Below are 17,608 nucleotides of genomic sequence, written 5' to 3'. Positions count from 1 at the left end.
CGAAATAGCTTACATGCCAAATAAATAATAAAGCCAAGACTTCTCACTTTCTAATTGGATGCCTTCCACTATCCAGATACCTTTGTATCTTTTTATGTTACCTTTTACTCCAACAAAGTATCATAAACCCTTTGACAATCAGTTTTAAGTACTTTAAACAAGTCTCATTTGGCGCTCTTTAGCAAACCACACTAGCAGCATTTCAGAAGACCTAAGACTTCCCCCTATAAAACGTCTGCATCATTGTTACTATACCTTTGTCATGATGGTGCCAACCACCTGCATAATAATCCTGCAGTACTTGAGGTGGGTTCCAGGTATCCAGGATGTAGTCCACCTGATGCTGTTTGCGCCATGTTAAAGACTGGCACAGGATTTCTCTGGCCTTATCAATGTTGAAATCTCTGGCACGCAAGAATCTTAAGATGTGTTCATCTTTGGGGATCTATAAATGTAGTAATCACTGAATAAGAATTGTCAAAAATATATATAATACTCCTTAAGAAAATTTCAAGGAGTAAGGTAAGTCCCTTTCTGTGCTTAAGCCCCATCCCTTCTCCATAAGAAAGCTGCCTTTTCTTTCATTCATGAATTCCACAGAAAAATAGAACAATTAGACAAGAAATTTAAAAGAGTATTTGGAGAACACCTAAAAGCTTTGATGAGAAATGCAGCGAACAGAAGTAAACTGTGATATTACAGCTGTATATATACATCAACTAAATTCCAGAGAAATGATTAAGACATTGGAAGTTACTGTATAAACAATAAGTTACTCTATTAATGAATACTCAGCTCAGACTTCTGAAAAGAATAAACTCTTGGCTGCAACAGAAAAAATACTTTCTAATGTTATGCAATCTGATATCAAAAGCTCCCTGCCTTTTTTGCTGCTAGTTAACAGAAATTATAAGCAGCATAAATAGAATTAAATAGATAATTAAATATAACTATCAAATCAAAATCTTTATTACTGTCATTAGCCAGCACAAAGCAACAATGATCTAACATATCAATTCTGGAAAACTTAGCTAAAAATAAAAAAAAAGTACAGGTATACAAAACTAAGAACTCACTAAAATACTTAAATCTATATAACACTTATAAAAAAGAATTTAAATCAAATCAAGACTACATACAATTTAATATTTATTTATAACCCACTTTGACTATTTTTACAAAAAGCTCATTGTGACAAACACATCCAACACACCTTCCTCCTCCTATTTTCAACAACAACTCTGTGTGAGAGAGTGATTGCCCCAAGATTACTCAGCTGGCTTTCGTGGCTAAGGCTGGGCATGAACTCAATGGTCTCCTGTTTTTCAGCCTGGTGCCTTAACCATGATGTTTTAAACCAGGGGTCTCCAACCTCGGCAACTTTTAAGACTTGTGGACTTCAACTCCCAGAATTCCACAGCCAGAAAAGCTGGTTTAAACAATGCCTATATATTTTAGTAATAATACACTAAGAGTCTATCCTATAACTTAAATAATTCTTTGGTAAAACATGGCAATGAAGACTGAAAAACTAAATAACTGAAGTTAATAAATGATAATGTAAATATGGTATAATTTTTGTTTAATCTAACTAGCCTTTTCTAATAGTCAATTCCTGATGTGCTCTTTGGTTGACATATGCGAAAAATTCCCCAGTGGCTCTCTTACCCCTCTCCCTTTAACAGGAACCACATGCTGCTGCTTTTAAATTCAAACACAACACGGTCAGGGTTGGGAAGTTATAGGGGTAAGGGTGGGCAGAGATCCATTCAAATTATAATGTTGAAATTTATAGTGTTAGCAGCCCATTTGGTCCTTCCCCTCTCAATCTTCTCTAAGCCTCTGCCAATAATGTTGTCTTATTCCTGTCCCACACCAAAACAGAACACATGTTTTAGGTTCATCCTGGAAAAAAAATGTTAAGTTTTGGTCTTGCACAAACCATTTGAAATTGATCCATACACAAAACAGTTCATGAATAGAATGTTTTGCATGTCCTTATTTAGAGGGGGGGGGGAGAACTAGAAATCCAAGGACAAAAAGATGCCTTGTAGCTGAATGAAGAGGTTTAGGCAGGAAATATAGGAACACAGTCCAGGAAATTTTCTACTGTAGTACTAGAAGATCATAAAAACATCATGAGGAGGAGGTCTTGGAGAAGGGAGAATCACCCAATTCTGAAATAGATTTAGGAATCTAAATTCTGCACTATGGGAAACTAAAGGTTAGAATTTTCTAATCTATAAATAAATACATAAACAATTTTGCGCTTTGTTTTCCTTCCTCTGGACACTGACATTCTGCCAGACATTCTTGTACATCATGCACTTTTCTGACGGACAGGAAGCAAAAGAGACACACATCCTCTTACTTTGCCTTTGTGTGTTTCCTGGAGCCACTGCCGAAGCCTGATGAGACAGCTTTCCTGAAGTGGGGTCAAGTCGCCCAGATACCTCTTGATATAATCTGCATCTAATTTGTCTGAAAAATTTAAGTAGCATTGTGTTCATTGCCCATACTTCCAGTGGAAACCCTCATTTGCAAACCAAACTGTTTGAAATGTTCAATTATTTACATAAGTTAGCTGATAGTAGTTTTGATAGATATTTTCATCAGTTCTACAGTTCCTTGTAACCTCCACACTGCTAACTGCCTTCGACATCTACCATCGGAATCCCAAGTCGATAAAAATATCCATAACTATGTATCTACTTGATATTCTTGAAAAAAGATATAACTGTACAACTGCTCACCTGCATTATTTTTCTGAATAAATTAATTAATTAGATTTTTTGCTTCTATCCTTAAAATCCAGCTGAAATTATGATGGCATTCATGGAATAGTTATAAAAGAGGACAGGACAAACCACACACCATCAGGGGTTCCAGCCGCCAGTTCTGATGCATTGTTGCATGTGTTGATTTCCTTGGTGTTCAGTCCCTCTTTGACGGCAGTTTCGGGTATGTTGACTGGAGGGGATAGCGACCGTCTAAAGTGAGCTGTGCCATGTTCAAATGCAAACTTAGCAGGGGGAGTCCAACGAGGAATAAATGTTACACCTTCTTCTTCTAGCTGCTTCAAGTAGTACTCTATTATCTCTTTGCCCTTTCAAAACAAGACAATCCTTACATCAATGCATTATAGGCGCATATGGCTGGGGTGTGTGTGTGTGTGAGAGAGAGAGAAGAACCCACATAATTAGTTCCTGATTGAAAAAAATTAAGTCTGCTGGAATTGCAGGAACTTAGTGTTATGTTGGAGACTTCAGTTCAGCATTACAAAGCCTCAAGTAGAAACCCAAGAAGAGAAGAACAAATATATTCCCATGACTTTTAATATAAAAAGAAAAAGGAATGAAAGAAATGAAAAATATGTCCTCTAGATCTTTTTGTTCAAAAGCAGACATAACTATCTTTTGAATCATGAAGATCATTCCAGGTCATGGATAACTTCATTCCTTCTAAATATAAATTGTAAAGTAGACTATTTTTAGTAGCTTAGTGCTGAAGGGCCAACTTCTTCTAAACTGGTTTATTCTTCAGCAGAACAACAGATCCCCAATATTTTTGTATTCATTCATTCCTGTTATTGGACAACTATATTTGACAAGATCAAAAGGTGGGAATTGATGATGATACTTCTGGATGGCCAGAGCCTGCCATACTCAATTTCCCCTCTTGCCAATATAATAAGAGTAGAACATGCCTCTAATAGAAGATGGGAGCAAACACATCTTCATACAAGTCATACAAGATCAATAAGAATTTTCTCAGGAACTGAAAATTGTTCCCAGCCTTCAGGAAACCACAATATTATTTGCATATAAAACTTTAAAGATTACCTTTTTAATATTGCTAGTATATTGCTTCATAGCAATCTTTTCTACTGTGCTTTCAAAGCCAAAGAAAGATTTAATGTCAAGACTTGCAGACTGCTCAAAACATGTCCAGTCTTCATTGTCTGGGTGCACCTGGAGATTTAAGAAATAAAAGTAGGCACAAGGTGTAAGAAAACCTTAATCCAGTAGCACAGGACAATTATTTGTTAAGAATTGGATAGTGCATTTTCCTTTTCTTCACTCACAACTTTTTTCTCACCAACATATCAGAATGCCCAATAAGCCCAACATTTGTGTATCTACAGAATTATTTTACCAAACATGTTGTTTGAAAAATATTATCTTACATAATAATTTCTTTGAATGGAAATTATTGGATCCAATAATTTGGAGAAAACCTACAAATTCAAATCTTGTGAATTAGATTTTCCTCAGATCAGAATTGCCAACAAAAATGGCAATTCTGATCTGACATTCTGAGTATCATAGAACAATCTACATCACAAGTGATCAGAAAAATTTGTTGGGTATATTCTTCTTGCTCCTAAACTCCCCTCAAGAGCTACGTTCTCATCACTATGCTTTCAGAAAAGTAAGCAAGAACATCTCTTCAAATAAATCTGCAAAGTCAAATCAATAATAATGCTATATGGGTTAACTGTGCTTTTAATTGTTTCTAATTTTATGTCCTTGGCGCCCTAGATAGGAAAAAACAGAACCATAAATAATTGAAACCATAAATAACAAAGAATGCTTAACTAGAAACGGCCAGACAGACGTTCTTAGAAAGACCGTAATATAAAATCGAAGCCTACCCTTACTCACCGTATATGAGCATTTTTCATTAATGACAACTCTGTTTGAGAAAGTTTCGTTGTGGGCCTCTATGTGTAAAGTGCGGTCTCTTCTATTCAAGGAGTTCTTTTGGATAAAGTAAACATAATCTACCCCTGCAATCTGAGAAGGAGAACAGAGATGAATTTAAGAAGCAGCCCAATAGACAGTGATTTGGACAAAGAACCTGACTAGGTGTGTTACCTTTTTCAGGAGCCGTGGAGCATCCACATCCAGTTTACAACGTCTTTCAGTCACATGGATTGCTCGGTCGTCACTCTTGAATTCACTCACAGTATCACTGCCTACAAACATGGGGATGAGAGGGCAAGTGGGAAACCTTTTCTCATATGCCTGTAAGAAAAGGAGAATATAAACATCAACCTCTGTCACAAGACTCTCAAGGAAGCATTTCACATACTTGTTAATTAATCACAGATATCCTCTTCATTTTAATGAATGGCTAAATTCTATTAAACACTAAGATACTAGCTTGTATTTCTCACATATCTAACAAGAGCAGTGTGTGGCACTGGAGGAGCATCTTTAGGCAATTGTCTTTCCAAAGTACTTCCTCCAAGCCTAATAAAGACATCAAAGCCTTATTCTTTCCATACTGGTTGTTCCCAAGCACACCTACACAAATTCAACTCAGAACTGGGGCCACCATTTCCCAGCCTGTATTCATGCCTAAATCCATACAGGTAGTCCTCCACTTATGATGGCAATTGGGACCTCAGCGACAGCAATCCCTGCAGTCCTGGTTGCCATCATTAATATGGTTATTAGGTAAGGCAGCTTCCTGCAGTCAAAGTTATTGGGGAAGCTGATAAAAGTTGCAAGTCCCAGGCTGGCAGGCAGGTAAGTGGCTGCTGCCAGATGTGTGTGAGGCATGCTGCAGGAAGGGTGCACGAGGGTGAGGTATGGGTTGGATGCAAAAGGTTGTAGGAGAGAAGTTGGGGAGGGTGTATGAGAGGGCATATTCATTCATAAAACAAATTCTTGTATCAGATCAGATTCTTGTATGAGATCATTGTATTTACCTATTCCCACACATTTGCACTGAAACCACGCGTTAAGATGATCTGTCTGTGCATGTTTGTTTATTAATTGTTAATCATGCTTTTAACTTCTTAGAATTTTTCTATTATACCCTCATTTTTATTTGACATAAGGGCATACATTTGGGTTGTTAATATTGACATGGTTCGCTGCTAATTGTAAGATCATGATACAATCCAATTTCAGAATAAACTTTAAGATATCCCAGGCATAATATATATCATTATTTTCAGGGAAAAAACCAAGGGTGAAATGCTCCCGATTCGGACCGGATCGCCTGATGGAGGCGGGTGGTTCGGAGAACTGGAAGCAAAAATCCCTGTGTGCCTCCCCATGCCCAGCTGAGCCGCACAATCATCAGAGGCTTTTAAAAAAGAATTTAAAAGCATTTTTTCTACAACCTCTTCGGCCGAAAAAATGCTTTTAAAAGTAAAAAAAAAAGCCTCTGATGATCGCATGGCTCAGCTGGGATCGTCAAAGGCTTTTAAAAGCATTTTTTCTACAAGCTCTGAAGAGGTTGTAGAAAAAATGCTTTTAAAAGCCTCTGATGATCCCAGCTGAGTTGCCTGATGGGCAGAGGCTTTTTTTCTTTTAAAAACTTCTGACGATCCAAGCTGAGTTGCCTGATCGGCAGAGGCTTTTTTTCTTTTAAAAACTTCTGATGATCCAAGCTGAGTTGCCTGATCGGCAGAGGCTTTTTTTCTTTTAAAAGCCTTGCCGATCAGGTAACTCAGCTGGGATCGTCAAAGCCTTTTGAAAGCATTTTTTTACAACCTCTTTGCCGAAGAGGTTGTAGAAAAAATGGTTTTAAAAGTTAAAAAAAAGTTGGCCACGCCTACCCAGTCACATTAACCCCCCCCCCCACCCCCGCCAAGCCATGGTAGTAACAAATTTTAGATTTCACCACTGGAAACAACGTTTTCAATTTATTGTATTAAGTTATCCAGATACTTTCCAACACATTCATTTATTCCTAGACTATGAATTTGTAATCTTGTTCTGCCCCAGCTCCGGATTCCCAAGGATTGTGACACACACCAACGGTCCTTATCAAAGTTATAATGTACCAAGAATAAACAAAGCCCGGCAAAGGTTGGCAACCAGCCCAGAAAACAAGATACGATAAGACACTCACTCTCCAAAATGCTCTGTAATAATTACACGTTGTTTCCAGCAAGAAATTACTAACTGTGTGCGACTTAAATAGGCTAAGGGAGTGGCCAATTATCCTCAAACCTTATTCTCAAGGAGACCTCCTCCTCCTGAGTAGCCACTCCTGCCTTTTGGCAGCCCTGCGTGCTCGAACATTGAGGAGAGGCTCCTCCACTTCGCTCTCTCCACTTGAAGGAGCCTCTGGAGGTTCTGAAGACCCAGGCTGAGTCTCTGCCTCTGGCACCACATCCTCTTCAGCCTCCTCGCTGTCCAACGCGAGCGCCAGCTGCGCAGGCTGCTGGCGCGACCCACCAGCCTCCTCCTCGTTGGGATCAGCCACAATCTGCGAAGGCCACTGGCGGGCCACAACAAATATCTCCATCTCTCAGGGGGCATTCAGAAGCTTTTCTGCCATGAATAATTGTCGGATTCTGGGCAAATCTTCGCATCCCTGAAAACCAGAGTCTGCCAGGGACTCAGTTTTCTGAATAACTTCTGAAGTTATTCCTCCATTGTACAAAAATTATCAAACTAATATTCTTTTCTTCTGACAGAAAGCTGGACATTAATAAAAGTTTTCTGCCTCTAAACATTTTAGTTTCAGTGTGAAGGAACACAGTCCTTTACCTTGAATAAAGATTTAACACCCTAAGACAGAGATGGCGAACCTTTTTGCTGTCGCATGCCAAAAGTGGGGGGAGTGCGGTGGGGGCGGGGGTCGTGCATGCACGTGCCCACACCCATAGTTTAATGCACCCTGCCTCCCTGCGCATGCACGCGTGACCCCCCTTGCTTTTGGCACGCGATGGCACGGTGGGCCCAGTAGCCCTGTTTTCGCCTTCCCCAGGCTCCAGAGCCTTTCTAGGAGCCTGGGGAGGGTGAAAACGGCCTTCCCCACGCCCCCTGGAGGCTAGAAATGGCCCGTTTGCCAACTTCTGTTCCCACCAGAAGGCCCGGTTTTTTGCTCTCACCAGGCTCCAGAGCCTTTCTAGGAACCTGGGAAGGGCGAAATGGCCTCCCCCTCCCAGACGCTGGAAACGGACTAGGGCAACGCTCGCATGCCCAACGATATGGCTCCACGTGCCACCTGTGGCACATGTGCTATAGGTTCGCCATCATGGCCCTAAGACATAAATATGAATTCTAAGAAGCCATTCAGGCACAATAGTGAATCAAACATTAGAAATCCACCTCTAGTGCTAAAGATTAGAAAGATATTTCCAAGGTGGAATATATGAATAGTAGTATGTGGTTTTAGAATTCAAAATAAATCTGAAGTAGCTATTTTTGCTAATGGCTTAGAAATCATAGGGAAAGCAAGAAGTAAATTCAGGAACATCTGACACATGAAAGAAGCTCTAGCTACCTAGCTTTTCTGCTTAACTCCCTTTCAGCTATTATAGTAACTGAGAATCTTGAACATCCCTCACTCTCCCCAAAATATACACGCTGCACAGAAAAATAACAACCCATGCAAAAATTCATCCCAAATTCACAAAATCTGTTCTACCTAGTGCATTTATCTTTGCTTTTTTTTTTTTTTTTTTTTTTGACTTCTTGGTGGCTTTCAATACCATCAACCATGGTATTTTTGGGCTGACTTAGGGAGTTGGGGCAATCATCTAAATTTGATGATAGATAGATAAGTAGGTAGGTAGGTAGGTAGGTAGGTAGGTAGGTAGGTAGATGATAGTTAGATAGACCGACAGACCATATTTGAAGGTATTTATTTGCTTAACAACAAATTCTGTAATGTAGGTTACTTATAGATCGGTCTAACCTTCATTGTTATTAAACCTTTAAAAATGCAGTGTGTTAATACCCTGTGCAACTAGCCATATTTAGAATGCTTTCATGAAGAAGATAGCTAGGCAGGTACTTTTAATTTAATTTTAAAATGCTCAGCACGTATGCATCTTCAACAGAGCTGCGTGAAGCCAGCTGCAGTGGCATTTTATTTTCCAAGAACAGTTTTCTGGCATTATGTATATGACAAAGTCTGGCATCAGCTGCAACTGAACAAAGCCTTCAGATATTATTTCCCACATACCAGCTTATAAATCTTAACTCAAACCATAAGTATGTAGTTGCTTAGCAACCACAAGATTTGCAATAAGCTATTTTTTCAGCCAGAGGTTTAAGCGTTCAGTTTCCTGCCTGCAACATTTTAGGATACATTTGCATTAATTTTAAAGATTTTATATAAGATTCTAATGATATCCCCAAAGTGTGCCTGAATAAATTACTCTAGATGTATCAAAATGATTATCCATCCCACAGCCATAGCATCCTAAACAGTGTGCTAAGAGCCAAAGCGGTGCCAATGTCAGCATGAGAGGAATATTTCAAAAATCAGTTTTATAAAATTGATGCTATATTGGGAAATGTTAAAGCGATCAAGAAGATAGCGTTAATGGCGCTCTCTTCCGTTATGCTGGTGCTATAGCTTTTTAAAAATACTACAGGATATGAAAGCCACCTGCTCCCTCCTTTAAAACAGATGTCTGCCAAGAAACCACATGGGAGCTTAAACCCATGTAAATATTGCTAAGTGCCACTCACAGGAGAGTAGGGTCAATTATTTTTATTTGACAATATAGGCACTCCGTGACAATTAATGTATCAATATTGTACCTCTTGGCCACAAAAGGTTGTATCCACTAATTAGACATACCAGTTTAAAGTTACCAAGAATTTCCTCTGACAAATGAATAGCAGAAATGCTATAAAATGCCCAGGGATATTGTGCCATTTCCATATCATATTCTATGAACCACAGTAATCATATTAGAAGTACACATTATCAGAAGTTATCAAATGGGTTTGGCAATCTAAAATATGCTTTTTTTAAAAAAAAAGTATACCTTCCTCCTTGATAACATTTCTTCCTTCTAGGTAAGTTAAATTTCTGTTTTATAAATCAACCACTCCACTAAATGCAGAAATTAACCATTTTGTCTCTTGAAGCATATTGACTATTTCCACACTTGCCTCATTACAGTAATGTAGATCCTTCACCTAATTATCTAACTCAGTGGTTCTCAACCTGTGATGTCATTACAGGCGGTCAGTGAACAGTTGAAAATGATTTATACCTTGAGTTAAGTTTTGGAGGATCTGTGATCATGGTCCGTGGCCACAAAAGGTTTTTAAAGGGGATCCAGTGTGAAGAAAAGGTTGAGAACCACTGATCTAACCTATGCCTCCAATGTGAATAGAGCACCATTCATGACTCAGCAAGATAAATATCTTGTCTTTCTTACAGCTACTTAGAAAAGCCAATCTTAAATAACCCTAGACGTCTTTTCCCCCCTCAACTTTTCTTCCTCACAATTCAAATTATCAATTGGTCCACTGTTGTGTTATTGTTATGTTTTGCATCCAGTATTGATTACAAATAGTTTTGCTATTTTTAAGACAAGGTTTCCAGGTCTTGTTCAAGAGCATGGTCTTTTATATTGTTGGCAACCGTTTACAACTACTAGAAAATCTTGATTGTAGCTCCTAGTAGCAAAAGGCATCATCATAATAGTAATTCTTGAATCTTGAATCCAATTCAAAATTGCATACAATTTTGATTGCAATATGGATAAGAACATTAAAAGTTAAATTGGACGTCTCTCATACAGCATCATCACTACAGGAAACTTGTGTAGATAACTAAGTTATAAATGGCCAATCTAAAATTGCATAATGGCTTACAAAGAAATTTTGTTAGAAAATATTCTTAAATAATTTTGGTGAAGGAGATCCGCTTAAGACATCAAGATATATGGCATTTCCTGTAAGAGGCTGGTAACAAAATTAACAAAAGAGATTCATACAAAAGTTAACCGATGCTGAATACTTCACACATATTTCCTTATAAGATGTGCATAAATATCTTCTCATACTACCATTCTTTGGGTAACCAATCCCAAAAGCCTGGAAGTACTGTATTAACAAATGAAAAAATCTGAAAAAAAAACCCTTTCACACTCAGTTCTACTCCTTGTAACAAAAAAGAACATTTTACAAACTTGAGAAATTTAATACAGAAACACAAATAGTACTCTAAACTAGACAATCTAACTTCAAGTTTGTCAAGCAAAACTATGTAAGTCACAAAATAAAACATACTAAATGAACAATTCAAAATTCACTCTTGGGACTGAAGGGGAAAAAAATGTACTAGTAGAGCTAGATAAGTTCTTGAAGTTAGTCCAAGATTGATGTCACTCACATTTCCTCAACGCATGGAGAAACACAATATGTTTTGGAAAAGAAAATAATTCCACCAGGAAGCTCATTATTTATTCTGATATTGTGGCTCAAACATCTCTAAATGCCCTAACACTTATTCCCACCATCTTGCGGAATTCAGGAAATATTCAGGAAATATGGCAAACATATCCTTCAATATTACTACAGCAAGAGCAATGATAACATCTCTGCCTGTTGTTGCAGGGAAATCACAATCTGCATCAAGAAGGGCCATGATGTTAAGACAGCTTAAAAATGGTTGCCTCATTAATTCTATTAATTCATCTGCTTCCATAACCTGCTTACAATATATGTGAAAGTTCTGAGATTTCGGATTTGGATTTTCAAAACTCTCAGCTGCTTTCCTTGTATGAAACATTTCTCCTTTTCACATTTGATATGATGGTGAATTTTTTCTAGCAGAGGCGATCAAGCATGTTAATCCTAATAGGTATGCCACACCAATACTGTAACTCTTCTAAAAATGTTTTACCCACAGCTGCAGATGAAGACATCTTTGTAACACAGCTGATATCCCATAAACTCATAACCCATATAGTTAATTGCCTCTCCCATTATTTCCCAGGATATTTTCATCCATTAATCAAAGAATGTAAATGTTACTACGTTTCCTACATTCAATTACTATAAGATAATATTTCTTTATTGTACTGTTGCTTAGAGATCTTCAAATTATGGCTTAATGAATATTAATCAGTGACATTTTAACAAATTAGAACAAAAGTGCCCTGCAAGATGGCAAAAATAAAGAAGCATTAAAATATACAGAAGAACAAATTCAATGGGAATAGATTCCTATGTCAGTTCCATGACCTGAGTAATAAATGCTCCCTTCTGGCAGTTCATTAATTATTTTAACTGATCTATAAAGCTAATAAAATGAGCCCTGCTTAGCACTTGGATGGGGAACCATCCAGAAAGCCCAGGTTAGATTAGGAAGCTGAAAAAGAGAATGCAATGAAAAATATTTCCACCTTATTGTGAGGAAAGCTGCATTAAAGTGTTCCATGTAAACCATCATGAACTGAACAATAATTGAAGATATTGCTCACATAATACAGGTAGTCCTTGCTTACCCACAGTATTTGGTACCATGAAGTCTGTCCCTAAGCAATGAAGTCATATGCCATGATGAGACATTTACAACCTCATTCCTGCAGAAACCAGTAATGAAGGCTGCAAATGGCAATCACATGACTGTGGGATGCTGCAACGTTGTAACTGCAAGTTGGTTGCAAAGTGCTTGAATCATGATGACATGTCTGTGGGGACACTGCAATGGCTACAACTACAAGGATGCATTGCTAAGCAGCTGCCTGCAACAAATAGATATCAAAAGATGGAACATAAAGATATTGTAGACAAAAGAGCATCCAGCTTTTTATCTGCTTCCTCTTTTATCTATTAGAGTAGCTAGATGAAAGATGTTTTAATGATAGACCAGACATTGCAATATTGCAGTTACTTATATTTAGTAGAAAAATTCACTACACAAGGGCACTACATTATTCATAAACATCACAGGAGAGACATTTAAGACCTGAGGCTCTATTGTGGAGTTGAATAATGACAATATAATTGCCAGGAAGCATAGATGAAAATTTCCTCTCACTAAAGGTTTGGTTACTATGGCCTCCCTTCAGCATAATATGCATGTATAAATTAATTCCTGCCTGTTTTTCCACTTGACATTCAGGACAAATTAACAAACAGTTCAAATTCATAAAAAGAATAAAAGTAACAATTAAACCAATTTACTACTGTCTGTTGTATACATGTTTTAATTGGAAGGCCTTTGGAATACTAAATATCAGCACTAAACCCAGGAGGAATAAAAACCATCTAAGTTCCTTTGCTTGTCTGCATATCAAAACATTTTGACATAGTTAATGATAATTCATAGATGCATCCACAGACACTTAAAAAAATTAAACTAGTTAAAAGTTATATTACAGTTGAGTAAAATGCCACAATGCAGTTCAGTTGGGCACTTAATAGATATTTGGACTTCCTTTTCATGGCTATATATGTAAGAGTTCAGACAGCGCTCTACTTATGAGTTAGGGATGATTCTCAGTGGGGTGTCAGCAGCGGCAGTTTTTTCTAATTTTGTTTGCAGAAGAAAACAAACTTTCAAACTGAGGGCTCAGCCAATTTTGACAGATAGTGTTGATGGAATGGAAGTGGCCGAGATAGAAAGGTCTACTTTCCTTCTGGATGAGAGATGGCAATGAGGACCTTGTTTATACCTTCGGCTATCCCATGAACCAGGAATGTGGTACAGGTATATGGCGGGTGTGTGTGTGTGTGTGTGTGTGTGTTATTGCTGAGTGACTGGGGCAAGAGATTTGGAGAACTAGATCAGCCAACTGGTTAAGATGGTTGTCTCATCTGAGTGTTATCTGGGGTACTTTGACCTGGGAGAGGGATGCCAGGAGATGGAGGGAAAGGAGGGATGCCAGGAGATGGAGGGAAAGGAGGGATGCCAGGAGCAAACAATAATATCATGGGAGTGATGGGCAGTGGAAGGTAGAACGGTGCAGGAAGTTCTCGGAAAGGCAGCTTTGATACTTAAACTAATTCTGTGTTTCATATCCCTGAGCTCTGCCCCAACACTCTATCACTGGATCCCTCAGTGGCCCACATTGCTGGGTGGACAGCTATAGGGGAACTATCCATTGGCTTTCAAGCCACAACTTTGTGCAAGAGAAATAGAATGGCTGTAGTCATCTGGAAATCTCTGGTGGTTTTCAAAGGTACTGTTCTACAGATAGCAGAAGAGAAATCCTATGTGCAAAGCCTTCTTGGATCAGATGGGATTGCTGCTGCTATGCCAGCTTTCCTCCAACATACTGACTTTCATGGCTGAACTGCTGGAGCCTGAGGCTGGATTGTTGGTGAGGTTCGTAAGATTTACAGTAATCAGGGACTTCAAATTATCTTCACTGGGTGCGGAGTCAGTGGCTTTGGGAGTTTATAGCCACAATGAACCTAACCCAATTCATTGAGGACCCAACACATGATCCAGGAGCCTCCAAGCCTGCCACTTTCTATAAGATATCACAAATTTGGTTTTTCCGTTAGGCATTACATGACCCTACTTTAAGGGGATCATCTAATGATACATATTATCAATTATAGAAAAGGTAGCTAATATTTTTTAGTGTTTTGCTCTGATATTTTCGTCTGCTGATTTTAATCTGATGTTAGCCATTCATATTTGCATGTGGTAGTTGGCCAGCTATATAAACTAAATGAATGAATCAATGAATCAATCAATCAATAATTTTTAGAATCACACAGCTGATCTATAGGCATTTAAGTCTAAGCACTTTCAATTAATGGAATTCAACTTCTTATTCCATTCCAGATTGTGCCTGAAACTGCAAGTGAAGGAATATTAAATAAGAATTTCAATTAGAATGTTTCAAACTATAAAAAAAAAGCCTAACCTATAACATAAGACAACAATAACTATGATCTATATATTTCAGCCTACAGCACTCAAGTGAAGACTTCACTTGTCTAAGAAAGGAAGAAAAAATTTGTTTAATCACAGACTAATATAATTTAAGCAATCATTGACAAGTAAATATTGTTTCTATTTTCAGTTGCAAATAACAATTATGATTGATCCTGCTCTACTGTTTTCTACTCTGGGTGTATTTCAGAATGCTAGAAATCAAAATCAGCACAATTAATATTGCCAACCTTGTAACTCATCAAAATTAAATGCATTTTCTTTTCTGAAGTACCATTTCACTGAATATATTTGCTTTATTAAAAAGAACAGTGCAGAGAAATTTTATTCTTTTCATAATTTTTCCCTATTTCATGCTTAGTTATAAGCTTATTCCTGACCAACTCTTACTATAAATCCTTAGGCATGGATTAAGATGCTTTAAAGTTTTAATATCCAAAATGGAGTTAATACGTATTTTTAGAACAGATCTCAGGGAACCCACAATTCAATATTTAGGAGCCCTAGATATATTTCTCAGAATTATTTATTTTATCCATTTTTGTTGGATGCTTTAAATAAACAACGTATTTCCCCAGATGTATTCACTAAGCAGAACTCTCTATGCTTTGTATTGCAAGACTAAAAAAAATCCATTGCATTATTTGTATAAAAAACTACTTAAACAGCTTTGAAAAGTCTATTTGGCCATTAGTGTATGACATCTGGCATTCAAAAACTATGAATGAAGATATTCCTACCAAGTTTTAAAGCCATCTGCAAACTTTTTTGGGGGGGGGGATTTCAACACTCAGGAAAGTATTGAATTAATTCATTTGATACATATAGTGTCTTTTTCTGAGTTCTATTCATATGTACTGTAACAAAATCACTGATCAGAGCAATCACTGAAGGAGATGTATTTGAGATAACAGAAAGGTTATTGAACAGTTGCTAGTAATGAAGAACACAGCACAGTCAATTTGCATGCAGAGACAAATAGTACCAGAATAGGACTTTTACAAGAGAGACTGTAATTTATATAGAATCATTGAATATAGGAGTTGGATGGAACCTCATCTAATCTTGGCCCATTGTTAATACAAGAATCCACTTGTAAACCACTTCCAGCATAAAGCTCCACTTTCAAATGGAGGTTTTAAAAGCTTCACTGCAAGCAAAAGCAAACTTTATTGTCAAGAATTTCCCCCCAGTTTTTAAATTTTTCTTTTACTTTAGCCCACTAGTCCTTGTCCTGCTCTTGGTTTCAATAGAGAATAGATAACTCTCCCACATGATAGTCTTTTCAATATCTGTGGATTGTTGTTATGTAGCTCCTTAGATTTTTCTTCTTTTCTTTTCTTCTTCTTTTTTCTTCTTTGAAAGCTAAACATGCCCAGGTCTTTTAGGTAATTCATATAGATCTTAGTTTTCAGAATCTTTATCACCATAACTTATGTTCCATCTGTTTCATTTTCCTTTCACATTACACTCAGAACTGAATACCTTATTTTTCCTAGCCAAATGTATGATGTTACACTTGTCACAGAAATATCATTTCACTGCATTTGACCCAATGTTCAATTTTTTCATGGTGATATACTTGTGTATTTCAATGAGAATCGTCTGGAGGCAAATTTGTACTAGACAAATATTCTAGTACTAGATATGTACTCAAGACAAATTCTTTGTTTGTCTTTTGCTGATCACCAGCTGCCAGCAGTTTTGCAGTTTGAATCTCACCAGGCTCAAGGTTGACTCAGCTTTCCATCCTTCTGAGGTCAGTAAAATGAGGACCCAGATTGTTGGGGGCAATATGCTGACTCTGTAAACCGCTTAGAGAGGGCTGTAAAAGCACTATGAAGTGGTATATAAGTCTAAGTGCTATTGCTATTAATATACTATCCCTACAAAAGCTAGTCAGAAAACAAATACAGTAGTTTTGCTAACCAGTAAATCAAAAAGAGAAGCTAGAGGGACAACAGCTGAAAACTTCCAATATGACCAATGGTGACAGATGCTTTGAACAACTGTAAGGCCAGCAGTATTAGTCCCCTCCCAATAATAGATTAATAACACAGTCAATCCTGAGTGAAGATCCAAGTTAATCTACATAATTTTAATAACATCTTTAAGTCTTCTTTCTGTTGCTAAAATTTAATTTTGAAGGTTCTGTAGCCAATGGTATATTAAAAAGCATTTAATAACATATCAAATACTGATATCATTTTATCAGTATTTCTTAGCACAAAGCAACTGTTTTACATGGAACATTGTGCCTATTTGCCATTGCCAACGCCTTCAGATGTGCTGTTCCTCCTACAACAATTCTGCCAGTAATATTTCTGGTTTAGGAGCAAAAGATTTTTAAAGGGTACGGGATTTTTTTCCTCTCTCCTACAGGAGAGGAGGGAGGAGTATTTCAAAGTAAACCAAGAAAACAGTAAATATTACAATCTCAGAACCAGATGCTCCAGAATAGCTATTTCAGACATCACTTAATCATTGTATACCAAATATTTTTTACAATGTAAAACTATAATATGCAGAACATATCTTTGGATTCTAAAAAAATTACAGCAACATAACAATTATAATAAAAAAGGAAATAATTACTTTCTTTTTTATTATTATTTTTAGTATAATAGTTCCATCTTCCATTAAACAGTGTGTTGTCTGGATACATGTATCTGTGCAATCAAAATTTACAATAATATTGATTGCATTAATATTACTTCTCTAATTTTACAATACTAATATTGAACATTATAAAAATATTCACTTCTCCCTCTTAACGTATCTTCTAATAAGAATATAATATTAAACATAATAATCCTAATAGTCATAAAAATCATCATAGTGTTTATCTCTCTTAACATATTTTCTATATTTCACTGATCTTTTGTTTCCCCATTTTTAACTTCCGTTTTTATTCTCTAACCATCGATAAAAAAGTTCCCATGTCATATGGTTCAGGCTCAAACTCAACCCCTCCAAG

The 17,608-nt window shown here is 37.1% G+C and overlaps 1 protein-coding gene across 2 annotated transcripts in view; it reads right to left on the bottom strand.

Moving 5' to 3' along the window:
• Positions 1-17,608, bottom strand: part of SEC14L1 (SEC14 like lipid binding 1) — a 35,087-nt gene that overhangs the window by 12,225 nt on the left and 5,254 nt on the right. For both annotated transcript variants that reach the window (XM_034408540.3, XM_087887225.1), the window contains exons 3-8: positions 4,878-5,027; positions 4,665-4,796; positions 3,843-3,971; positions 2,875-3,106; positions 2,372-2,481; positions 256-445 (exon numbers count right to left, since the gene is read on the bottom strand). In XM_034408540.3, the coding sequence (XP_034264431.1) occupies positions 256-445; positions 2,372-2,481; positions 2,875-3,106; positions 3,843-3,971; positions 4,665-4,796; positions 4,878-5,027 (943 nt within the window). The remainder of the gene's footprint in view (positions 1-255; positions 446-2,371; positions 2,482-2,874; positions 3,107-3,842; positions 3,972-4,664; positions 4,797-4,877; positions 5,028-17,608) is intronic.

This window comes from Pantherophis guttatus, chromosome 2 (genome assembly GCF_059756535.1).
Source record: "Pantherophis guttatus breed Tessera chromosome 2, ASM5975653v1, whole genome shotgun sequence".
Classification (NCBI taxonomy): Eukaryota; Metazoa; Chordata; class Lepidosauria; order Squamata; family Colubridae; genus Pantherophis; species Pantherophis guttatus.
This window is presented reverse-complemented; position numbering and strand designations above follow the sequence as displayed.